This window comes from Marmota monax, unplaced genomic scaffold, assembly GCF_021218885.2.
Source record: "Marmota monax isolate L192 unplaced genomic scaffold, Marmota_monax_Labrador192_F-V1.1 WCK01_AAM20220418_F8-fsc00138, whole genome shotgun sequence".
In the NCBI taxonomy this organism is placed as follows: Eukaryota; Metazoa; Chordata; class Mammalia; order Rodentia; family Sciuridae; genus Marmota; species Marmota monax.
This window is the reverse complement of record NW_026692763.1, coordinates 419,884-444,244: the sequence shown is the minus strand read 5'-3', so window position 1 is coordinate 444,244 and position 24,361 is coordinate 419,884. Positions and strand designations below refer to the sequence as shown.

The 24,361-nt window shown below is 49.5% G+C and overlaps 2 protein-coding genes across 3 annotated transcripts; one reads left to right on the top strand and one right to left on the bottom strand.

The window, feature by feature from the left end:
- Positions 1-1,291: 1,291 nt before the first annotated feature.
- Sarm1 (sterile alpha and TIR motif containing 1) lies at positions 1,292-19,857 on the bottom strand. Of its 2 annotated transcripts, XM_046446803.2 has the most exons (9): positions 19,001-19,857; positions 14,055-14,673; positions 11,569-11,781; positions 11,180-11,271; positions 10,834-11,069; positions 7,853-7,955; positions 7,589-7,778; positions 2,696-2,817; positions 1,292-2,558 (listed from the first exon to the last, which is right to left on the bottom strand). In XM_046446803.2, the coding sequence occupies exons 1-9, from the start codon at positions 19,468-19,470 to the stop codon at positions 2,429-2,431; spliced, it is 2,175 nt and encodes a 724-aa protein (XP_046302759.1). In that variant the 5' UTR covers positions 19,471-19,857; the 3' UTR covers positions 1,292-2,428. The 2 variants fall into 2 exon arrangements, with proteins under 2 accessions (XP_046302759.1, XP_046302761.1); XM_046446805.2 differs by lacking the exon at positions 2,696-2,817 and having other exon boundaries at positions 2,408-2,558.
- Positions 19,858-21,289: 1,432 nt separating this feature from the next.
- Positions 21,290-24,248, top strand: Vtn (vitronectin). The gene is made up of 8 exons (XM_046446802.2): positions 21,290-21,447; positions 21,543-21,662; positions 21,740-22,051; positions 22,131-22,270; positions 22,539-22,695; positions 22,883-23,035; positions 23,497-23,844; positions 24,056-24,248. Exons 1-8 carry the CDS (start codon positions 21,384-21,386, stop codon positions 24,160-24,162), a joined length of 1,401 nt encoding a protein of 466 aa, XP_046302758.1. The 5' UTR covers positions 21,290-21,383; the 3' UTR covers positions 24,163-24,248.
- The last annotated feature ends 113 nt before the right edge of the window (positions 24,249-24,361 follow it).

Genomic DNA, 24,361 nt, shown 5'->3' with positions numbered 1-24,361 from the left:
GTGACTTGAGCAGTCTCCTCTAGGAAAGGCTAGATCAGCAATGCCCCCAAATAGTCTGAATGTGGGAACCACACCTGGATGGACCTTCCAGGACACATTCTAGGATGAGATGCCTATCTTCATAGGCTAAAGAGAAGGATGAATGAATTGTGGCTGGACTTTTGATTTCTGAATGTCCCTGAGCAGCTCTTAGAGGGACAGGTGAGGTGGGGTAGGGACCTTGTTAACTCAGCCTTAATCTGGGGGCAATGTCTATAGCCCAGACAAGCAAAAAACCTTGACTCTGCAGACCTGAGTCAGAGCAGGCTGTGGGAGGGGTGCTACTTCTGAGCCCTATCTCAGGATGAGCTCTAAGGTGGAGGTTAAGGGCCCAGCTGTTTGCCCTAGCTGCAATCTGAGCAGTGTTTGACATGGCAGAGGCGGCCACCACCCCTGAACATACTGGCCTGGCTGGGACAGGCTCCTCAGTTCAGTTGCTCTGTCTGGAGCCAGAAATAGGCTCCTGATTGCCTGGAGAGACAGAGGACGGGGCAGAAGGCTGGACAGTGGAGGTGGACAGTGGTGGAGCGTGTGCTTGAAGAAAAACCAGGAACTTCTCTGAGTACTACCCATAGGGACAAAAAGGCAGAAAGATCCCCCTGGGAGTATGCAGACGCTGTATTAGTGACTACTGTGTGAGGGCAACTATCCAGTCTGCTTCGTCTGTCACATCCAGGACAGAATCCTGGGCTTGAAGTAGCATGCACTTGGGCTGAGTGTCTGGGAGAGGATGGTGTATGGTCAAAGCCAGAATTGGGCCAGGATCCACTTAAGACAAGGGGAGGGTGGAGAGTGGAAGGAAGGAGTCCCAAGCCTGCAATGAGATCTCTGGCTTCCTGATGATGTGGTCCAAAAGCAAGGAGAAACCTGGCCAGCTCTGCAGGGCTGGGGTCTAGGAGCTGAGCCAGCCCTGAGGTGTGAACCCACTGCCCCCAGAAGGAAGTACAGGGCAGGTAACAGCCGACCCCACTAGCTGGAGCGTGGGTTATTGGAGGGAGGACATTTCTTGCCCTCCTACTCTAGTGGAGGGAGGGCCACAGGGACATTTCTCCCTAGCTATTTCTGTATGACCCCTGGGTCAGCCTTTTGGCTAAAACCTATCCCCCACTGCTAGATTCTCTGAAGCATGGGAGAAGCCACAGCCCTGCAGAGGTCCATCCGCCAAGACGATTCTCAGGAATCATCAGCCCAGTCCATCTGCAGTGACCTGGGTGCTGGGATACCTGGCTGTGAATCCTGGGGCTACCGATAATGATTTGAAAAATGGGATTTATCACTCGGTCTTTCTTCCTTACTTTCTAGTACAGGGGGACAGTACTGGACAGGGTTGCTGTGATGATTACAGAAACCAGGAGTGGAATGTTTGGGAAATGACAAAAGATTTGTGAAGGACTTTCTGCTTAGTGTGGTCCCTTGACCACCTGCATCGGTTTGCCCAGGGATTTGTGGGAAATGCATACTCTCAGGCCCTGCCTCAGGTCTCTTGAATTGAATTTTTAACAAGATTCCTGAATGCACTTGACATTGTGAGAAACCGCTAGGTCATCACCCTTGCCCTTCAGGATCTTGCTTCTTTCCACAGAGCTGCAGGTGCTGTCCAGGCTACTGGGGCTGCTGGGGGTTGGGGGTGCCTGGTCCCCCTCTTCCCTGAGCAAGTGGGTGGGAAGCCCTGGGTGGGTGAGGAGCTGGGGAAGCCAATAGGGCCTGGGTGGTCAGGCATCTTAGGCAGAGCACCAAGGCCTGGGGTAGGTGGGCTTTGAGACATGGCCTCCCTGCCCAGAACTGGGCCCTGGTAGGAAGCTCCCATGCACAAGCACAGCAAAGTAACCGAGGCATATACAGCCTGTGGGACGGCTCAGCTCAACCTTGACCCCAGCTGTGAGGAAGGCTGGGAGGGGCACTGAGTGGTTATAGGGCAAGGCCACGAGACAGTAGGAAGTGGCATCAGGGCCCACGAACAGCCATTGAGGGGCCTGTCCATGGCTGCCTCCCAGGTGCAGGCCCTTGCCCAGGGCCTGCACATGGCCCTGATTTCTGTCAGAGGCTGCCTACTCAAGCCGGCTGCTCTCAGGGCGGCGTATGAGAGAATATGCCGTGACCCTCCCCTCAGTCTCCTGCGTTTCCAGAACTTGGCAGGGACACAACTCTGAGGATGGGGGACAGAGAACCTGATGGCAGGGCCTGAGGGAGGAGGAACCCCCACCCCCAAGCCCAGCTTCCTTCCCTTTCCACATACTGAGGAAGGGGATGTTGAAGTGGGCCATGAGGGTAGGGGACAGGGAGAGCCATTTCCTGAGAAGAGCCTAGGCTGACTCTGTTTAAAGAGCTGTTCCTTCAGGGAGGACCATGGAAATGGGAGACACAGCAGGGACTGGGAACTGGAAACTGGTTAAGGTGGGCCCATGGGTGCAGCACCCTCCAAACTGGTGTCAGAGCCTGCAGATGAGTCCCGGGAGGAGCGGCCCTGCAGGAAGCGGATGATCTTCTCAATGGTGGCCTCCTGGTACTCATGGGACCACCTGTGGGCACAAGGACCAAGGGATCAGATGGCTGCACAGATGGAGCTGCTGGCCAGGGGCCTGTTTGCTTTATCCTCATGCTGCCTGTAGGGGTGATGTGTACCCACTCCCCTTGGCTTTCATTCCCTGGGGCTCACTTGATGCCGTTGAAGGTAAGCACAGCCTGCATGTCCTCGGGCAGAGCCTGGGGCTCAGGCCACTCAAAGCCATCAATGACGGGCACAATGTTCTTGCCACAGCTTAGAGCAGTCACAATCTCCTAAAAGGAGAAGAGAAAAGAGGAAGAAACCCCCTGTCTCATCTAGGAACCCTAGGGCCAGATAGGTGCTGGGGTAGGGGGGAAGTGGGGTGCTGGCCTGGGACTGAGCCTGAGGCAAGACACTGGTCTTCAAATCCCCCCAACTTCTCCTTCACCCCCCTACAGTGAAAAAAAGATTTGATCTTGGGACAGAGTTGGCACTGAGCTCCTAAACCCACTATAGTTTCCTGAGTGATAAGAGTACATCTTCTGCTAATGAGATAACTCCCAGCCAGGGGTGAGCCGGGGCAGTGGCCAAGAGAGTCAGGAAGAGGGCTGGTCACCAGAAAGACCCTGGCATGCTTAGGTGACATCTGGAGAGGGGCTGCAGGTTGGGTTCAATCCCCATCAACAATGATTGAACAATCATGCCTATTTAATAAAACATGCATCAAATCCCCTATACAATGGATTTAAAGAGCTTCTGGGTTGGTGAAGAAGCCAGGAAGGTAGTGCCAGGGAGAAGGTAGGGAAGCCCCTTGCCCTCCTTACCCTGCCCTGTGATTCGTTTCCATTTGGCTTTTCCTGAGTTGTGTCCTTTATAATAAACCCCACTAAGAGTAAGTCAAGGATTTTCTGAGTTCAATGAGTCACAGAGAAAAACTGAACTGGGCTGGGTGGGTGGTGATCATGAGAACTGCCAAACTGATAGTCAAGTCAGACAGGGGTGGCCTAGGCACCCAGGACTTGTGACTGAAGTCAGGGTTTGTGGAACTCAGCTCTTCAGCCTGTGGAGTTGGATACTCCAGGATCAAACTCAATTGAAGGGCACCCCCTTGGTGTCAGAAAATTGATTAGTTGTTAGTGTAGGAAAAAACCCATATAATTTTCTGTCAAAGAAATTCATCTCACCCCTGCATCTATGTGGCTCCATCACGAGCCCTGCCCATTGTACTTCTTACTTATTTCTCAATTCCACCAATTTTCTCTACCTATACCCTGCCCAGCCTTGTCCAACCCCATCCTATTTACCAGGTCTCTCCTCATCCACTCTTACTCCTCTAATTTGTTTTCCAAAATGCCTTTTCACCTGAATAATCTCTGAAAAATGAAAAATCTGACATATCTGATCATGTCACATCCTACTTAAAACTCCTCAAGACTTTGTCTCTTAGAATAAAGATGAAACTTTCTAATGCACACTGCAAGGCCTGTGTGGTTGGCCACAGCCCATTTCTTAATCTCTACCCCTTCCCCATCCTCCCGGACACACAGAACCTACACCCTTAGCTCTGTTATCTTCCTTCCCTGCGAGGGCTTCTGCCTATGCTGTTTCCTCCGCCTTGAACATGCTTCTCTGCCCTTTCACTTACATCCCCACATCTTTCGGATTTGAGTTCAGTCAACAATTTTTTTAACATATTTTTTTTAGTTGTTGATAGACCTTTATTTAAAAAAAATTATTTCTGTGGTGCTGAGAATCGAACCCAGTGCCTCACACATGCCAGGCAAGTGTGCTACCACTGAGCCCCAGCCCCAGCCCTCAGTCAACACTTTTCTAGGGAAGTTGTCCTACTTCCGTGACCAAGTCAGCTTCCCCTCTCATATACTCTCAGGCTCTGCAGCCCAGGCTACAATTGCAGATTTAAATTAATTAACATGTAGTTTACTTAATGTTTGTTTTCTCTGCCAAACAGAAGGACAGGGGATGTGTGTGTTTTTTACTCACTTTATTAGCATCTTTCCCAAAGTCCTGCCCATGGTCAACCCTCGATAACTATTTGATTGATAGATGAAAGAATGAAACAATGAATGAATGAACAAAGCAACACAGCCCAGCAATTAGGGGGCTGCACTCTGGAATCATCAGATCTAGGTTCCTAGTGAGTCTCTGACACAAGCTCTGTGACCAGAAGCAAAAATAATGGGGTCTCAAAAGTTTCTGTTTTCTAACATATAAAATAAGGTTAATGACAGTCCTGTATCTTGTAGGATTGTTGCATAAAATAACTGCAATATTCCACGGCAAGTGCTGAGCGCAGTGCTGAGCATGTAGTGAATGGTTAAGAAGTAATCGGTGTCCTTATTTCCTCTGTAAAGTGGAAATAAAACCTACCTCACTGGGTGGTTCTGATGGTATTTCTTACTATTAATGACACTCTGGTAAGTGCTTATTGAATGTTTTTCCTTTCAAGGGGGAACCACAGGGATGTGACTTTCTTGAGTGCAGTTCACTTGTGGTTTTCCAAATCGATTACCCACCAAATGTGGCTTCAGGGAAAGGAGGATTAAAACCAGAAGCAATTAAGCATTAAAAACAACCAGAGAGGGATGATGGAGCCTTTGGGACCAGTCCAAGGCAAATGCTGTCACCACCCTGCCTCCCACCTCCCCCTCACTGTCTGCTGGGACAATGGGTGTCAAGCACCTTTGTGGGGCAGAGACTTTTTGGAGAAAGAATCAGCCTAACTTCAACCCTGACTGGCTTCTGGGAGCCTCTTGGTTTTACAGCTGAAGAGAAGGAAGCTTAGAGAAAGGAAAGGACCCCCCAACAATCACCCAAACACCCACTCCGGGAGGGGCCAGGCCTACAACTGGAGCCTTCAGAGCCTAAGTCCAGGCCTGTTTCAACCAAGCCCTGCTGTGTCTCTGCTGAGCATCTGGATGGATTTTGATCCTGTTACACTTAATCACAAGTCTTTAGAATAATTTGTTTCATGTAAAATTACATAGAACCAAAGAGATTGCTCTGTGCAGATTCAGAGACTGGCTAAGGAAGGGATAATGACTTGTTCAAGTTCCCTCAGCTGGCTAAAATGAAAACTTCAGGACAAGTCTTCTAACCTGGTAAACTTAGTAGATGCACATCAAAATCATTCATTTGTTTAGTCATTGGCTCAATTATTCTATAAACTTTTTTTCTGGTACTAGAGATTGAACCCAGGAGTGCTTTACCAGTGAGCCACATCCCCAGCCCTTTAAATTTTTTATTTTGAGACAGAGTCATTCTAAGTTGATGAGGCTGGCTTTGAACTTGTGACCCAGCCTCAGCCTCCCAAGTTACTAAGATTACAGATACGTGCCACTGCACCCAGCTTCTATACACGCTTTTGAGCTTCCTTTGAACTCTCATGGAGCTCACAGACACTTCCTCTCTCAGAAGGCTACTGCCACCTGCTCAGAAGGCTGCCGGCTCTTGGTCCTCAGCCATGTTCCTCCAGGATGTCTTCCTGTTCCAGAGCCTCCTCCTGAAACCAGACCCAGTATGTGCCTCTTCCTGCATGGCTTCTGGAGCTAGGCCCTCCCCGCAACTGCCAATCTGGACCACTCTAGTGCTTCCATCCAAACACCCATTGCCCATCTCCCCCATCACGGGCTCCCTGTTTCCCAGTGCTTCAAGCACAGATCTAACAGGTTCATCTTCGTAGTTTAGCATTTATATCAATTTATATATGATCTAGGCAATGCGAGCATATGCTGTGTGTGTGTGTGTGTGTGTGTGTGTATTAAGAGACAGGGGTCTCACTATGTTGCCCAGACTGGTCTCAGCCTTTTTCCTGCCTCAGTGATCCTCCTGCTTCAGCCTCCAAAGTGGCTGGGACTACATGTGTGAGCCACCACACCTGACTCAGGGATGGCACATTCTTTTCTCATGAACTGCTTGAAGATAAGAACTCCATCTCAGATAACTACGGCATCCCTTAGCTCCAACCCTCAATTCTTTTTGACTGATTAATGATTAACTTGAAGATGCGATATGTTTCCATCTACCCATTCATTCTATAAGTATTCTTCTTTTTTTATATACTAGAGATTGAACCCAGGGATGCTTAACTACTGAGCCACAAGTTCAGCACTTTTTATTTTTTATTTTGAGACAAGGTTTCACTAAGTTGCTTAGGGCCTTATTAAGTTGCCAAGGCTTACCTGGAACTTGCAATCCTCCTGCCTCAGCCTCCCAAGTCGCTGGGATTATAGATGTGCACCTCTACAACCAGCTATTCTATAAATATTCTAAGTTCCTATTAGGTGTCATACATTGAATATACAATGGTGAATTAAACAGATACAATCGGCATAATAATAATAATAGCTGTCATTATTGAGCAATCACTATGTGCCAGACATTCTGCTAAGCACTTCAGTTTAGCTCTTTTAATCCTTGTAACAGTATCCTAGGGAGTTGCTACTATTATTGTCTCCACTTTACAGTAATAAATATGAAGTTCCTTGGAGTTAAGTAATTTGCCCAAGGCCAGAGCCAAGATCCAAACTTCCAGTTTTATGTTCTTAACAATGATTCCTAACTGCCTGTCACTGTACTCTCTTCTGCCTCACAGAGGTTATTTTGCAAAGCATTTTCATCCCCCTCTGACACTCACAATAATCCTACAAGGTGAACAGCATGGGTAAGTATCCCCTTTTGTAGATGAGAAAACCGAGGTTCAAGATCCTAAGTGGGGGCTGGGGTTGTGACTCAATGATAGACTGCTTGCCTAGCATGTGTGGGGCACTGGGTTCAATCCTCAGCACTACATAAAAATAAAATAAAGCTATCGTGTCCACCTATAACTAAAAAATAAATGTTAAAAAAAAAAGAGAGAGAGATCCAAAGTGGTTTGCTAAAGCTGCATTCCAGTCAGAGCTGTGGCTCCCAACTTCCAGCTGGGCCAGAGAGGTGTTCTGGGGCCAAGTGTTGCTGGGTGTGTAGAAAAGAAGGGATAGAAGGGGAACTCAGTCCCCTGGGCCTTGGGCCAGTACTGGGATGGCAGAGGCACAGGTCAACACCTACCTTGTGCACCCAGTCCTTGCAGTCATGGTCCAGCATGCACTTGTCCAGGGCCCCAGGTGACAACACCAGCACAAAGTTGCGGGCACCCATGACGCTCTGGATGAGCTTGTCCTCAAACTTGCCCGCTTCTAGCTTCTCCACATCGATAAAGACACTGAAGCCATGCAGCTGTAGGTGCACCTTCAGGAGACTGCAGAGAGGCCCTGTGTCACCACCCTGGCTTCTCCCCAAGGCCCAGGATGCCTGCTGCCTACCCCTCCTTACCTGGCCAGCTGGGAGCCTGAGTTTCTTCGGTAGCTGATGAAGACATCTGGGATGTCCCCGCCGGGCTTGCAGCCAGTACAGGGCAGTGGGGAGTGTAGCATTTCTGAGGCCAACAAGAGAGACAGCATGGTGAGGGCAGTCCCCCCCACTACTTACGATGAAGTCCATCATGCCTTGGAGACTTGGTCCTGTGTCTACCCAGTCCTCTCAGCCCAGCTTGGACAAGGTAGCTTGCTTCAAAAAAGGTGACTGAGGTGGAGATATGGGGCCTACAGGAAGGAAGGCCATCATCATTGATGAGTCCCTCTCAAAAGGTTCATTGACATGGACTTCCAGCCTTGCCCTTTCTCTGGAACTGCAGACCTGCACAGCCAGCTGCCCACAGGCACTCCAAACTCAATACAGCCCAGGTCCTCCCCTCATCCCTTCATTCCAGTTTCCACCAGAAACCTGGGTATTTTATTTATTCAACAAATACAGATGTTGGGGATGGGGTTGTGGCTCAGCAATAGGACACTTGCCTAGCATGTGCAAGGCCCTGGGTTCGATCCTCAGCACCACATAAAAATTTTTAAAAATAAAGGTATTGTGTCCAACTACAACTAAAAAATAAATATTACAATAAATAAACAAATAAACACAGATGCTTCTCCACTTACAATGAGGTTACTACTTCCTGAAAACCCATGATAAGTTGAAAATATCATGTCAAAATGCATTTAAGCTGGGCATGGTGGAGCATGCCTGTAATCCCAGTGGCTCTGGAGGTTGAGGCAGGAGGATCAGAGTTCAAAACCAGCCTCAGCAACTTAGTGAATTGCTAAGCAAATCAGTGAGACCCTGTCTCTAAATACAAATAAAAAGGGCTCAAGGGTTAAGCACCCTGGGTTCAATCCCTGGTACAAAACACACACACACAAAAAAAAAAAAAGAAAAGAAAAACAAAGAAAGAAAGTATTTAAGGCTGTGGATGTGGCTTAGAGGTTAAACACCCTGGGGTTCAATCCCCAATACCAATAAATACATAAAAATAAATAAAATGTATTTAATACATCTAGCCTTTTGAATATCACAGTTTAGCCTCAGCACCAGGCACCCTGCTCTATGGTTTCTACCTAGCCACAGGGTCCTATGTGCAGATCCTTGACACTATTCACCTCAATGGGCTCCCAAATCCAGCTAGGATTGTCCCATCTAATTCATTTTTTACACCATCCTTCTTTCTTTTTTCTTTTCTTTTCTTTTCTTTCTGCAGTGATGGAGATAGAACCCAGGGCCTCATACATTAGGCAAACACTCTCCCCCTAAACTACATCTCCAGTCACCACAGGGGTCTTTCTAAAACCCAAACCTAAGCATGTCTGCCCCATTTAAAAACAGTACATGCTGGGCATGGTGGCACATGCCTATATTCCCAGCGACTTGGGAGGCTGAGTTAGGAAAATCACAAGTTCAAAGTCAGCCTCAGCAACTTAGTGAGGCACTAAGTAACTCAGTGAGATCCTGTCTCTAAATAAATACAAAATAGGGCTGGGGATGTGGCTCAATGGTTGAGTGCCTCTGAGTTCAATCCCCAGTATCAAAACAAAACAATAACAATTATACACACAAAACAAACAAACAAACAAAAACAAACAAACAAACAAAAAAACCTGTGCATGGCTCCTTATTCCCTAGAGAAACTGTTTTTTGAAAGTTATTTTTGCCCTAGACCTTCCTGTTTTCTTAAAACAATAAAATCTTAGACTTTTGTTGAGAGCTGTAATGTGAAAATGATAAAAGCTGACCTGGTTTGGTTGAAGCAAAAGAATGAAGCCAAGGCCCAGTCCCTTGTGCCATGAAGGTGCTCAGTACCTACTTGCTGAATGAATGGGTTCAATGAAAAGAATTCTTCTTCCTATAGTATTCAGAATTAACACCCACAGATATTTGTCTGTTTATGAAGCAGAAAAACAGGGGCTCAAATCCCAATTCTGACATCTTTTGGCTTTTATAACCTTGGGAAATTAAATGCTTTAAATCTTAGTTTCATTATCTTTAGAAGTAACACTTATGATTGAAATGCTCTATCACAGAGGCGTATATTTTCCAAACTCTTCAAATTGGAAACTTACTTTTCTTAGGGCCTCTTTTTATTCTTTTTTAAAATATATACTTTTAGTTGTAGGTGGACATAATACCTTCATTTTATTTTTATGCAGTGCTGAGGATCGAACCCAGTGCTTCACGCATGTTAGGTGAGTGCTCTACCCCTTGAGCCACAACTCCATCCCCTCTTTCTATTCTTTAAAAGGTGTTATAAAGTTGATTTAAAACATATTAACCACCCACTGCATAGGATGGTTGTAGAAATTAATGAGGTAATATCTTAAAAATTTAATATTAGGGGGCTGGGGTTCAATCCTCAGCACCACATAAAAATAAATAAATAAAATAAATGTATAAAAAAAATTAATATTAGTACCTGGTGTTAATGATAATTACTACCTAAATAGAAAATTAGTGAAAATAAGTTTGTAAATAGGGTTTTTAGAGCTCTACCTAGATGCTATTGCAAAACATCTCCAGAAACCATACTTTGTAAGCTGGCTACTACCCCATGTATGGGCCCATGCACTGTCCTACTACTATGGCACAAGCTGAGCCCTGACCTGGGCTGCCCATCCTGCTACTCCATCCCTGCCATACACCCCTCAATACTTGGTCAGGCGTCTCCTCTGAAGTTTAGATCTGGGTGAATAGGGTAGTAAGTGCTGCCTCCACCCCCTACTGGAATCCGGGGTATGCTTCCCAGTAGAACCACCTAGCCTTACTCAATTCAGACTGTGAACTTCCTGAGGGCTACATCTTTAGATCCTCACAGCCCAGTCTGCCATAGCGCAGAACTCCATCACTCCCTTGGGAGGCTCTGAGCTCCACCCTGTCTCCCCTCGCCCCTCCAGGGTCGGAGCTGGGGTGGGGTCCCTGGTGTGTGGGCTGACCTCTGGCAGCGGAGAGGATGCGGGCGCGGTGCACGCCCACGCGGATGCCACAGTCATCCAGCAGCTGCTGTTCTGACACGCGGTGCAGCAGGGAGCGGTCCAGGCCGCAGCTGACCAGGCCATAGGTGTACTGTCGGAAGCGTGGGTCCAGGCTGCCCAGCCAGTCGGCCAGGTTGCTGCGGTCGCACGTAGCATAGTTGGCAAATGTCTTGAGTTCCGTAAGCTCCCTAAAGAACCTGCACCACAGGAGGAAAAGATACTGAGATCCTGACTCAGGACTGGCTAGTGGCCGTGCGGGCAGTTAGTTAGACCTGGTAGGGTCCTGCTGGCTCGGGGCTCCCCTTACCTTTTGCGGGTGATGCTAGATTTCATGCCCAGGTCGGCTTGGAGTTCCTCCTCTGTGAGCCGCAGAAGAAGGTCGCCATCTACCTGCTGCTCCTGGGGGAGAAGTCAGATGTGAGGAAGGACTCCCCTCCCCCACCCCCAAATTTCAAGCACAGATACAAGGGTAGGAAACTGGAAGTGGCAGTGGAGGAGGTGGATGGGACCCAGATCAGAGATGAGGGACTTCCAGGATGAGTGCAGGCTCCCCATCCCCAAAAGGGCACCGTGGCGCCTGGGGCCTATGGGGCCACGAAGTATGCAGTCGCTTGTGCTCATGGGGACCCCAGTGACCCTGCGGCTCTCAGGGAAGCGCTCAGTCCCACTCGGGGAAGCCCGACCCCGAGGCTCTACCCGGAAGCTCTCGCAGTACTGGGAGAAGCCGATCTGCTGCAGCCACGTTTGGACCTCGGCCTCCTTCCAGCTGGCCACGCAGGGCAGAATGCGCCGCGGCACCTCCTCGCCCAGCAGGCGCAGTGCGCGCTTCGCCAGCGCTGACGTGGTGCCATTAGTGGAGTAGGAAACGAGGCGTTTCAGGCTCTGGATAGCGCCAATGTCGCTGAACACCTATGGAGGAGGGGAGGAGAGGACGTGTAGAGTCCGCCAGCTCACCAGCCGCTCCCAAACATGCCCGGTCCCTCCCACTTGTCTCATCTCTCTGCTGAGAATCCCCTCTGCATCAATCTGCCCTAGCCCTGCCTTCATCCACTGTCACCTGGTCCTGTGGAGTCTCCCTTGTGAAGTTCACTGGACTCTTGACCAGGTTCCCCTTGCCTGTCTCTTCCACAGCTTCTACCCACCTTGGGATGAAGTCTGAGCTCTCAGCATGGCCAACAGCCCACCGCACCCAGCTCCCTTCACATACCTACTAAGGTGCTCACACCTCAGGTCTCCACCCATGGTGTCTCCAAACTCTTAGTTCTTTCAGCCTGTTTGTGGGAAACCTACTCATCCATCAGAATCCAAATTGATTAGCATCTATTCTGTGAGCTTGCTTTGATTCCTCCGAAACTTGGGCCACACCTCCAGACAGGACTTGTATCATGCTCTGAATGTCACTGTTACTAGTGGATAATGCAATTTCCATTGGATTATAAGGTAAGGACATGCTTAGTCACCACAGAAGCTCTATGCCTGGCACAATGAAGGACACAGACTGGAAATTCAATATATCTTTGTTGAACTGCATTCATTTGTCCTTGATGGGAAAGGGGTGACAGATCTTGTGGTCACAACTGCTGCCCAGACCCAGTCCTTGAGGTCCTGATCCCTACACCCATCCAAATCCCTTCTCCCAAAGCAGAATGATGTGCTTTATAGAGCAAGTCTCATGGCTCAACTCTGAGACTCAGAGAGAAGAATCAGAAGCTCCTAGAAAATTAGATGTTGGAAGAGACCTCAGAGACTCCTAACACAAGTCTTTTTGCCTGAAGGGACACATGTGATGAGTGGCCATCACCTGTGAGCACCCATGAATAACAGCTGTGGGTGCAGCTGTGGGTGCCATGGGATATACCATTTCCTGCACACTAGCTGTTACCTACACCCAAGGCCTCCAGAGGACTGCAAAGTAGAGAAAGTAACATTATAGGAACAATGTTGAACCAGTAATATTTAAAAAAATAAACCCCACAAACTTTTGATGATGAAACTATTACTAGCCCCACAACCAGGGTAAAAACTGCAATCTGTGGTCCAATCCCTTCAATTTTCCAAAGGATAAAAATTAACCCCAGAGAGGAAGAGAAGGTGCCCAAGGTCACATACAAAGTTAAAGCAGTAAGCAAAAGCCATGGTTTAGACCCTGGAGGTAGGGACCTTTTGGGACTAAAGTGAGAGGTTTTTGTTTTTGCTCTTGGGTACTGGGGATTAAACCCAGGGCCTTGCACATACTAGGCAAGCACTCTACCCCGAGCTGTTTATTTCATTTTGAGACAGGGTCTTACTAAGTTGTCTAGGCTCGCCTTGAATTTGCCATTCTCCTGCCTCATCCTCCAGAGAAGCTGGGATTACAGATGTGTGCCTCCACATCTAGCTGGTGAGAGTTATTTGGCTGACACACTGATGTCCTACCACAAGCCTCTGTCTCCAGTCACCATCTCCATTCAAGATTCCAGAACTCAGGTGGCTAAACTGCCCACTGAAGCTTGCCAGCCGGGCATCTCTCAAGTACCTCCAACTCAACATGACCCACTGCATTCACTTTCTTCCTCTCATCAACTTTGCCCTGTCTTTCACCCAGTTTACCACATCCACTGGGCCTCCTATGTTCATGGCCAGAGGTATCCCTCAGCTCTTCTTTCTCCTCCCAAGCACCAAGTTGCAAACTCCATTCCTAAACATTTCTTGAGTGCTTCTCTGTCGCTGTTGACATTCCTGACATGCCCTGTCCCATGTTATAGCCTTCTATTAGGTTCCTTTACCTCCAATCTCACCCTTGCCAACCCCCTTTCCACACAGCGGCCAGGATGATCTTTAACAAACACAAGATCCCTGTTTTAAAACCTGTCTTCCTCTTGCTCTTCAAACCAAGTACAAACTCTGAGTCTTGCCTTCAAAGCCCAAATGACTGGCCCCTCAACCTTTGTCTTGCTTCATTTAATTATTTTATTTATTTAGTTAGTTTTTGGTTTTAGGTGGACACAATATTTTATTTTTAAGTGGTGCTGAGGATCAAACCCGTGCCTCATGTATGCTAGGCCAGCACTCTACTACTGAGCCACAACCCCAGCCCTCATTTACTTCTTAGGTGTACTTCTAGTCCCTCTTGAACGTCTCTTCCTCTGGGAAGCAGGTCCAGGCGCTCTCTAACCACTGACCCACCCTACCCTGTACCGCACCTTTGTCTTGCCCTGCAGGCTCTTGATGGCAGCCTCCGCGCAGAGGTAGAAGGCCCCGATGCACTGTGCTTCCAAGCGTGATGAGTCGAGTAGAGGGACTAGGCGCTGCAGGTCGTCTGGCCCGCGGCCCTGTCTTGTGTCGCTGGAGTCCACCAGGCAGCGCGCAAAGCGGCCAGGGTCTAGCGAAGCTACGAGTGGCTCCACCAGCGCCAACGTGCCCGAGCGCTCTACCTCGCGCTCCACTTCCTTGTTGGTTGCCAACACAGCCACAGCGAGGCAAGCGTGCAGACGCAGTAGCTCGTCCTCCTTGGAGAAAGCTAGCGGAAAAAGCCACTCAGCCGCGCGCTTTTCTACCATGTGCCGCTGCGCCGCTTGGCCGCCGTGCAGCGCGCAGTTAGCCAGCGCCAGCGCGCAGTGGCGCAGAAGTGCAGGGTCTGTGCGGCGGCACCAGAACAGCACCGCGTCCAGGCCTCCAGACCCCACCAGCCGCTGGCAAGTCTCCTCTGAGTGCTTGAACATGTGCTCCAAGATGCCTGCCACGCTTCGCGCCAGCTCCACGGGTTCGCGCTCCTTCGCCAGGTTCAGGATCACGCCCAGTCCGATGCGAGCCACGCGGTCTCTGCGAGGAAAAAGTGGAAGGGGATGAGGGAGTTACCGCAGCCTGGGGAGCTTGGCTTTCTCATTATGGGGGCCTGGTCAATTATCCTCTTAACCTCACTGGTATCACATGAGACATGGAGGACAGCATTATCCTTCCAGCCTTACCCTCACTTCTAGACCTGCAAGGAGCAAGCTTCTCTGAATATAAAGGTGCTCCATCTTGGCTACACCCATCTCTTCCGCATCTCCTCCCCGAGCAGTATGCTCTGGCTCTGAAGCCAACCGCCAGGGTCCCAGGTCCTTCTCTGCCATTTTGTGAAGGACCTTGGGCACGGTCCTTTATATCTGTACCTCAGTTTCCTCATTTTATCAACAGGAAAATAAGAACATTAATAGAATTCTTTTTTTTTTTTTAAAGAGAGAGAATTTCTTAATATTTATTTCTTAGTTTTTTTGTTTTTTTTTTTTGGCCGACACAACATCTTTGTTTGTATGTGGTGCTGAGGATCGAACTCGGGCCACACGCATGCCAGGAGAGCGCGCTTACCGCTTGAGCCACATCCTCAGCCCACTAATAGAATTCTTATCAAGACTCATTAGATGGGCTGGGGATGTGGCTCAAGCGGTAGCGCCCCGGGTTCGATCCTCAGCACCACATACAAACAAAGATGTTGTGTCCGCCGAAAACTAAAAAATAAATATTAAAAAATTCTCTCTCTCTCTCTCTCTCTCTCTCTTTCTCTCTCTCTCTCTCTCTTTAAAAAAAAAAAGACTCATTAGATAATCCATATACAGTGCTTGGCACCATGCCTCCATAATAAACATTCAAATGTTAACTTATGGTCAGTTTAAGTGTCACTTGAATTACATCACACTTAGCTCTGCCTTCAAACCTTTCCTCACACAATGTTCCCTGACTAAGGCACATTATTCATTCACTCACAGATGCTTGTTGAGCACATACTGTGTATCCTGCTTCGTGCTAGAGAGGCTAATGTTAAACAGTGACCAAGGTTTACCCTCAACTAATAAGAAAGTCAACGATTAGCAAGTAACGAGTGAATGAACAAGATCTTAGTGATACAGCCATGATGCTAGCAACTGGATAATGTAATAGAGCATGCCCGTTGGGAAGATGTACCTAAGGAGGTGACATCTAAGAGTTAAATATTGAGAAAATCCTGCTTGCAAATACCAGAGAAGAGCATAACAGTGAGTAAGAAGACCAAGACAAAGGTCTGGAGGCTGATGAGCTCCATCAGGGTTGGCATGATTGAGGAAGAAAAAGAAAGCCAGTTAATGCAGTGTCTAACCCTAACCAGGAAAAACTGAAAATCAGCAAGAGATCATATGGAAAGTGCACAAGTAATATTCAAATCAACATGGAAAAGACAGTGAATTTGATAAAAAATGGGCAAAGGACATAAACAGGTAATTTATAAAAGAGGAAATCCAAAATGTAAGCAAACAAATAAAAAGATGCTCTAACCCACTAGTATTCAGAAAAATGAATATTAGAACAACAGCTCTCACTTTATGCCTATTAGATGGGCAAAATCATATGCTGGATCATAAGAAGTTGGCAGGGTGTAGGGCTATAAATGTGCTGAGGCACTGTGGGTGGAGGTGCAGGCTGGGGCAGGCAATCTCTCCAAAGAGTGTCCACAGATTAATGAGGGCAGGAGGGTAAGGATGCTTGCCACAGTATTATTTGTGGTGTGAGGAAATTGAAGTTGGTATCAAGGCCTGAAGAACAAAGGTAATGTGGGCGGGTGCCCAAGGAGGATTTTGGAACAGTAACAAATGACTGAGCAGATGATAACACTGCAACTGGGGTTGGTGCTGGGGTTGAGGGCTGGGGATATAGCTCAGTTGGTAGAGTGCTTGCCTTGCATGCGCAAGGCACTGGGTTTAATCCCCAGCACACACACACACACACCAAAAACAAAAAACCTAATATTGAACACAGTGGTGCACACCTGTAATCCCAGGTCTGTATGTCTCCAGAGTTCAATATGTTTCATCTTTACTTTGTGCTTTCAGATATCTGATGTGTTAGGATGTACTTAAGAATCACCTAATCTAACACTCATTTTCAAAGGACCTACCTAAGGCCCAGTGAAGGAAAGGGCTTGTTCAGGAATATCAATTCAGAGCTAGGACTTTATTCCAGGTCTCTTTACCTGCAGCCCTTATCTTTCTATATGCACCTGGCACCTTGCCAGAGTTAAAATGTGTGCTGATTGTGGGAACTATTCACTCAGTTCCCAATTCTGTGATCTGAGAGAATACTAGTTTGATAAAATGGACACATGCAGGTCTAGGTTCAACTCTCAGCTTGAAAAGGGAAATTGTGTATATGTGACTTATACATATATATGCAAATACTTGAGTAGGCATAGACTTTCTCTGGAAGGATATACAGGAAACTTGCTTTCAGTGCATTGCTTCTGAAAAGGAGATTTGGCCAGGTGTGGTGGCACACAACTGTAATCCCATTGGCTTGGGAGTTTGGGGCAGGAGGATCACAAGTTCAAAGACAGTCTCAGCAATTTAGTGAGGCCCTGGATTCAATCTATGGTACCAATAAGCAAACAAACAAATAAATAAAAATGAAGAGGGATTTGGTTGGTGAGAGGTTTTAGTTGTATTATTTCTGCACTTTTTGAACCTATGTGCAATATTTTTCTGCTTTTATTTAAAAAGCCTGTTTCCTATATTTATTTATTGTGTAATCTTATGAAAACCATTTAACCTTTCTGAAGTTATATTCATTATGTGTATGAATTTAGAGGGTTGGTAGTCAGATGAGACCCTCATGGGGTGTTGTGGGGCCAGGTTCAGAGACCCCACCTGTTGGACTTCTTCTGGCAGTTTGGGGTGAGGGAAATTTTGGCCTGAGCTTCTGGGCAGTGGGTACAGCACCCCCTGGGAAAAAAAATTGTAAGAATAGGAAGAACTTTCTTTAACAGGAGCTGGTGTGGGGAGGGGTAGATTGGTATAGAAGGAAAAACATTTCATGAACACAAAACATTTCATGAACACAAATTGTCATTATGTTGTCCCCCTTCTCTCTCTTCCCATTTAGAGGAACGCATTTCTTGGGAAGGATTTTGATCCTGCACTGCACTCTGTCCTTGGTCCTGACGTAACACTGGCACTGGTACATGGGTTGTTTCTTGGGACCAGGGACACTGGTTAGTGACTGCTCTCTCAGTAACTAGCACCAAGTGAGGATTGTCATTTTCATCCTTGAGAAATAAAACTGTTTGCATCTTGAAGGCTTTCTCTTCCCAATTCCCAGGGGATTTAATTGTAACTGTCTCAATCCACATGTAAAGCCCACACCCACCAACCTGGACCCCACCACACCCAATGAGCACTCACTCCATTTTTCTAGCCCTCCAAATTCATGACCCATTTCAATCAGGACACATGATGATAGATAAGACATTAATGACCTGCTAAACGGAAGCTGATCTTGGTCTTTTAGCTTAAACTGCTTCATTCATGCATTTTTTGACAGTTGTATAATTTCCACTAATTGCAAGGTGATTTGTTTCTTTTTGAAAATGGCAAACACTCCAACACACTCCCATCACACTTGTGAGGACTGCATGACTTGAAAGTAACTCTTGCAAAACTCTTCTAACCCTAGGAGCCTGAGAATTCAGAAAGAGACTGGAGCCTGACAACCTGAACTGCTGTGGCATCAGAGGGGAGAGAAAGTGAACCCTTGGGTCTTCATGCATCAAGGGAGATCCCTAGAGGGAGGCAAAATAAAAGCAACTAGGCTCAGTTGGACCCTGCTTACTAAATCTTGGTGCTATTTGGGAAGGAGGAAAGAACACATGCTTCGGCGCCTGCCCAGCTCTGCACCTCCTTTCCTCCGCCCCCACCCATTCACTCCAGCAGAAAACTTTCTGTTCCCCATCAGCAGCAGTACAATGAGATCATGTCTAGTCAGGAGAGAAGATAGCATAGAAGGGCATAAAAGGGCACCTAAACGTTCCAAGAGCTGGGTGTAGGTAGCCATTGGCAATAGGATACCATCTCCATCCATAGAACCGAAGACAGGCTCCTTTCCTAAGCTACTGGTGCTGGGTGTGAATCCTCACTGCACCACTAGTTCTCTGTGTGACTCTGGGCAAGTCACTAAACTTTCCTTAGCCTCAGTTTCCTCGTTTGTAAAATAGAGGCGCTGATACCTAATAGAGGTGTAGTGTGGGACTATATTAAGGTGAAGCAGGCAAAGGTACAGCCCAGGCACACCGGAGACCCAGGCACTCCACCGCTCTGGCTGCCGCACCACCCATGGCACTCTCCCCCAAGCCCAGAACCCTCACCGGTTCTCAGCCACCAGGATCTGCTCCAGCAGGCGTGCGGCCTGCACGCGGGTCTCCAGCTCCGGTGCCTGCAGCAGCCGCAACAGCAGGTCGAGGCCGCCGTCCAGGCGGATGGCGTCGCAAAGACCCTGGGCCACCTCGCGGCCCACAGCCGGCAGCAGCCAGGCCTCCTCCACTATCTGGAAGACCTCCGATAGGCCCGCGCCCACAGCCCGAGCGGCGCCCGCCTGCTTCAGCGCAGACAGAGCCTGCTGCAGCTCCGGCAGCGCACGCTCCAGGGCGCCCTGCACCTCGGTGCCCACCCCAGGCGACACCTCGCGGGACCCTCGGAAGCCAGTAGCCCACCATGGGCCCGAGCCACTACCCCCATTCGGCCCCGGCACTGTCAACCGGTCGGCCGCGTTCTGTGGGCCCGACATGGCGAAGAAGCGGCACAGCTTGTAGGCAGAGAGAAGCAGGGTCAGGACCATGGGCACAGAGCTCCGAGGGACATTCCCGGCTTGGAGGGGTGGGGCCGGGAGGAGCGACCTGGACCTGGGGAAAACAGACCCGAAAAAGGGCGAAGGGGAAGAAGATGCAGAGGGAAGAATTCAGAGAAGCATCCCAGGCAGCGACTCGGCCAGGAGTGAAGGCGGCCAGGGAGTGCAGCGGTTGGGGAAGAGGATGCAAACCCAGATGCAGGGAGAAGGTGGAAGGGGACAGTGGGGGAGGCAAAGGATGGATCCAGACGCTAAAGGGTAGAGGAAGCGGCGGCCAGAACAAAGCGCGGCTCCAGCTAGGATCGCTGGACTGGGAAGCTCTGCAGCAGCCACGCCCCTGAGTAGCTGTGTTCCCAAGCCGACTCTCCTCTTCTAAGTCTCCTCCCTCGCCGCGTGCGCAGCCCCACCCCAAGCCTTCTCCAGTCCCTCCCACACCCTGGCCCCGCCCCTTCCCACAATCGCCTTCCACTGCTTTGCTCTGGATGCGGGGGAAGTGGAGAAAGAGAACTGTCACAGTTCCTCCTCCCGGATTGCGCTGACGTGAGAGCAATACCGCTGAATGTGCCCCTTCCCCTCCTAGTGGTTAAAGCAGTCGTGGTAATGATTCTGTAAAATTCTAAAGGTTTTATGCCTGTTTCTCAAGCCTCACAATACGCCTGTGGGGTAGGATTAGTATTCCATTTTACAGCTGACACCATTGAGGCCCAAACGGAAGACACTGGCCAAAGTCACATTCCACAGATTACAGAACAAAAAAAAGTTAGCTAACAACTCGGGAAAACTCACGGCTTTTAGATGGTGAGAGGGGCTTCAGAAGCCTGTGGATGCCTGAAATGGGGCACAAAAAACAGGTGATCTGGAGCTGGGGTTGTAGCTCAGTGGTTGAGCGATTGCCTCACATGTGTGAGGCACTGGGTTCCATCCTCAGCAATAAATAAATAAATAAAGATTTTGTGTCCCTCTACAGCTAAAAAATATTGAAACAACAACAACAACAACAAGAAACAAACAGGTGTTTTGTTCCAGCAGGCATTTTCTGGGTGGGGGGATAACACTTATTTTAAGAGTCTAAAAGTGTGCTGAATAAGCCTACTCTACAAATGGGGAGATTGAAGGTGGGAACAGGGAGTGGTCTGCCCACCACTGATGAACTAACGGAAGCCTCAGGAATTGGATCTGGTCCAAAGGGTTCATATTCACTTTTTTTCTGTGCTGTGAAGACCAGTTTGGAGAGATGACAGACCCACAAGGAGAAGCCAGAATTGAAACTTTGTACTTTAATGATAAAAAAATAGCATTTCCCTGGATGCTTACCACCTCTGCTCCCACCCCCTTTTCTCTGTCCTAAATACACAGTGGATAGATGAGCACCCAGCCAGAGATGTGCCTGCTCAAATAAATCATGCATCAGTAGTCATTTATGAGAATTAATTTGAAACTACTGCAGGCCCTGAGCACTTTGTCTGTTCTAGCTCATGTAATCCTTCAACATCCCGCAAGGCAAAGTACTATTAGTCCCATTTTACTGAAAAGAAAACAAAGACTCAGAGAGACAAAGCAGTTTTCTCAGTGAGTGACAGCATGAGCCTTCCCTCGGCCCTCCGGACACACCATGCTATTCCCTGTCCAGATGACCTGATGACCCTGAGCTTGGCAAGGACTCTGTTTCCCAGCTCTCCCAGGCCTGGGGTTCTGAGAATGTGACCCTTTGTAGTTGCAGCCTGTGGAGTAGGGAAACTGGGGGCTGGGCTGGAGGCTGAGCAAACAGAGTGGCAGAGAGGACAGCTCCTCTTCTCCAGTTCCCTCCCTCCCTGGCTCATTTTCCCCCCCTCCCTATTTTAGGCAGCAGAGACTCCAGGAGCTCAGAGCCCAGCTTGCCAGGCCCGTCAACTAGAGGCTCCTTCATGGCACCTCCAAGGCCCCTTCTCATACTGGCTCTGCTGGTGTCGGTTGCTGTGGCTGACCAAGGTGTGAACCAAAGTGTTGATACCATCTGAGGCAATGTAAGGGTGGGTGAGGGTGGCCCGGTCTTGGCTGTATCAACTGACACCCCTTCTCCATAGAGTCATGCAAGGGCCGCTGCACTGAGGGTTTCAATGCTGACAAGAAGTGTCAGTGCGATGAGCTCTGCTCTTACTACCAGAGCTGCTGTGTTGACTACATGACCGAGTGCAAGACCCAAGGTGCGTTCAATACCTAGGTAGGTGGGCCTGGGGTCTCCTCTGTAGCTGGAGACTCATATCACCCATTCTATCTGCAGTGACTCGTGGGGATGTGTTCACTATGCCAGAAGATGAATATGGGACCTATGACCTCTATGAGAGCTCCTCCGTGAGCCCTGAAGGAACTCCTGAGCCGACAACTGTCTCGAACCCTGAGGAAGAAGCTCTTACAGCCGAGTCAAGTCCCCAAGGGCCTGAGGTGGAGACCTCAGGACCTGAGGGGATGAACTTAAGACCTGAAGCTACTGCTGAAGGGCCCTCTGAGTTCTCCACAGAGGAGGAGCTGTGCAGTGGGAAGCCCTTTGATGCCTTCACTGACCTCAAGAATGGTTCCCTCTTTGCCTTCCGAGGTGAGTCCAGCGGAAGGTCTTGGGGGTGGGGGTCTGCCTCAGGAGCATGCTCTCTCTCATACAGCCTCCCCCACTCTAGGACAGTACTGCTATGAGCTGGATGAAACAGCAGTGAGGCCTGGGTACCCCAAGCTCATCCGAGATGTCTGGGGCATCGAGGGCCCCATTGATGCTGCCTTCACCCGCGTCAACTGTCAGGGGAAGACCTACCTCTTCAAGGTGCCAGGCCCAGGGACTGTGGGTCAGGACAGAGAACATTTAGGGAAGGGCTGAGAACTGGTATTCCCAGAACCATGGTGGGCAGGAAAGTCAGATGCAGGACCCTGTGGTACCTGGCTGGGGCTCTGTGAAGACAAGGCAGCAGTCTGAGGTTCCAGGTCCTGCATAGCAAGCCTGGAGTTGGGAATGGCCGTGTTAGGGTATGAGACTCTGTCTCTGTGCCCAACCAGCTGCCTCCTCACTCTCTTTCACCTTTCCTGCCTCTTAGGGTAGTCAGTACTGGCGCTTTGAGGATGGTGTTCTGGACCCTGGTTACCCCCAAAACATCTCTGAAGGCTTCGGTGGCATCCCAGACAACGTGGACGCAGCCTTGGCTCTTCCGGCCCATAGCTACAGTGGCCGGGAAAGGGTCTACTTCTTTAAGGGTACTCAGAAGGGTGGGAGAAGAATGGGCAGACAGCAGAGTTGTCTCGGGTTCCTTCTGTGCTATCCTGGGGACAGGCCTCAGTGTATGCCCACCCCCTGTGCCAAGAGCTCCTAACTGGAGCAGCCTCTGGGCTCTCCAGCCTTGCTTAGGCCCACCCTCCTGATGCCAGCTCCCCTGCTCCTCAGGGAAGCAGTACTGGGAGTACGAATTCCAGCACCAGCCCAGCTGGGAGGAGTGTGAAGGCAGCTCCATGTCGGCCGTGTTTGAGCACTTTGCCCTGCTGCAGAGAGACAGCTGGGAGGACATCTTTGAGCTGCTCTTCTGGAGCAGATCCTCTGGTATGGCTGAGGGAAAGGCTTGCTTTCATCTCCTGAGGACCAGAATCCCTGGGGAAGGGGAGGGCTGTGCTGCCTGCAGGGGGCCGATTGGGGAGCTATTGATCAAGCGCTGTTTACTGAGACCAGACTTTGCTTCTGTTGACCTTTAGGGGGAGGCTTGGCTCCACCCAGACCCCACATCTTGGACTTTGCCTAGAACAGCCAAGGACACAACCAGCAGAGGGAGGGGCCGTGGATGAGGGGGGTCTGTGGAGACCTAGGCTGTGGGGTGGAGACACCAAGGATATGGTAGACACAGGAAGGAACACTGGACAGGGAGACTGAGGTCTGCACTGGACTCTGCCCCCAGCTTGCTATGTCCTTTGGCAATGAAGGTGAAACAGATGAACCCTAAAGGTCCTGCTGGAGAGGGCAAAACTGGGTCCTCTAAACCCCTCCCATGAACCCCTTCCCTGCCACAGGGGGCGCCAGAGAGCCCGGGCTCATCAGCAGAGACTGGCATGGTGTGCCTGGGAAGGTGGATGCTGTCATGGGCGGCCGGATCTACATCTCAGGCTCAGCACCCCGCTCCTCCTTGGCCAAGAAACAAAAATCCAGACGTCGCAGTCGCAAACGCTACCGCTCCCGCCGTGGTCGTGGTCGTGGCCGCAGTCACAGCCAGAACTCCCGTCGGCCATCCCGTTCCACCTGGCTGCACTTGTTCTCCAGCGAGGACAGCGGGCTGGAAGCCTACAACTATGACTATGACATGAACTGGGTTGTGCCTGCCACCTGCGAGCCCATCCAGAGTGTTTACTTCTTCTCAGGAGGTGGGAGCCCTTGCCACCTCTGAAGCTGGTTTTGCTTGAGCCTTCTCTGCTGCCTCTGGTCTCCATGGTCTGAACGCAGTCTGAGGGCAGAGACCCCAGAAAGCCAGGCCAGGAGTCCTTAGTTGCACTGTGGATACAGTCTTCTTTCTCAGGGCAAGAGTGGGCAGAACCATATAGGGTCTCACCCACCCTCTTCCATCCTCTCTTTCAGATAAGTACTACCGAGTTAACCTTCGCACACGGCGAGTGGACACAGTGACTCCTCCCTACCCACGTCCCATCGCCCAGTACTGGCTGGGCTGCCCTGACCTGAAGTAGGAGCCAGAGTCCACACAGCTGGTCTTCCACAGCTTTTTCCTCTTCCAGCCTTTTCTCCCAACCCAATAAAGCTCACTTAGCCCTAAGTTTAAGACTACTGTCCTGACTGGGGTCAACGGATCCCTACCTGGGTGGAGAGCAAGCTGGGCTGTCAGGACAGGTCAAGGGGAGGAGGAACAGAGGAGCTTCAACTGTCAGT

Coding starts and splice junctions, on each gene's coding strand:
- Sarm1 (XM_046446803.2), bottom strand. CDS start 19,470: ATGGTCCTGACCCTGCTTCTCTCTGCCTACAAGCTGTGCCGCTTCTTC. Junction 11,272..11,568: donor AGTACTGCGAGAGCTTCCGG/GTAGAGCCTCGG, acceptor CTTCTCCCCCAG/GAGCAGCAGGTAGATGGCGA. Junction 7,956..10,833: donor CATCCTCTCCGCTGCCAGAG/GTCAGCCCACAC, acceptor TGTTGGCCTCAG/AAATGCTACACTCCCCACTG.
- Vtn (XM_046446802.2), top strand. CDS start 21,384: ATGGCACCTCCAAGGCCCCTTCTCATACTGGCTCTGCTGGTGTCGGTT. Junction 22,271..22,538: donor GGAAGACCTACCTCTTCAAG/GTGCCAGGCCCA, acceptor CCTGCCTCTTAG/GGTAGTCAGTACTGGCGCTT. Junction 22,696..22,882: donor AAGGGTCTACTTCTTTAAGG/GTACTCAGAAGG, acceptor CCTGCTCCTCAG/GGAAGCAGTACTGGGAGTAC.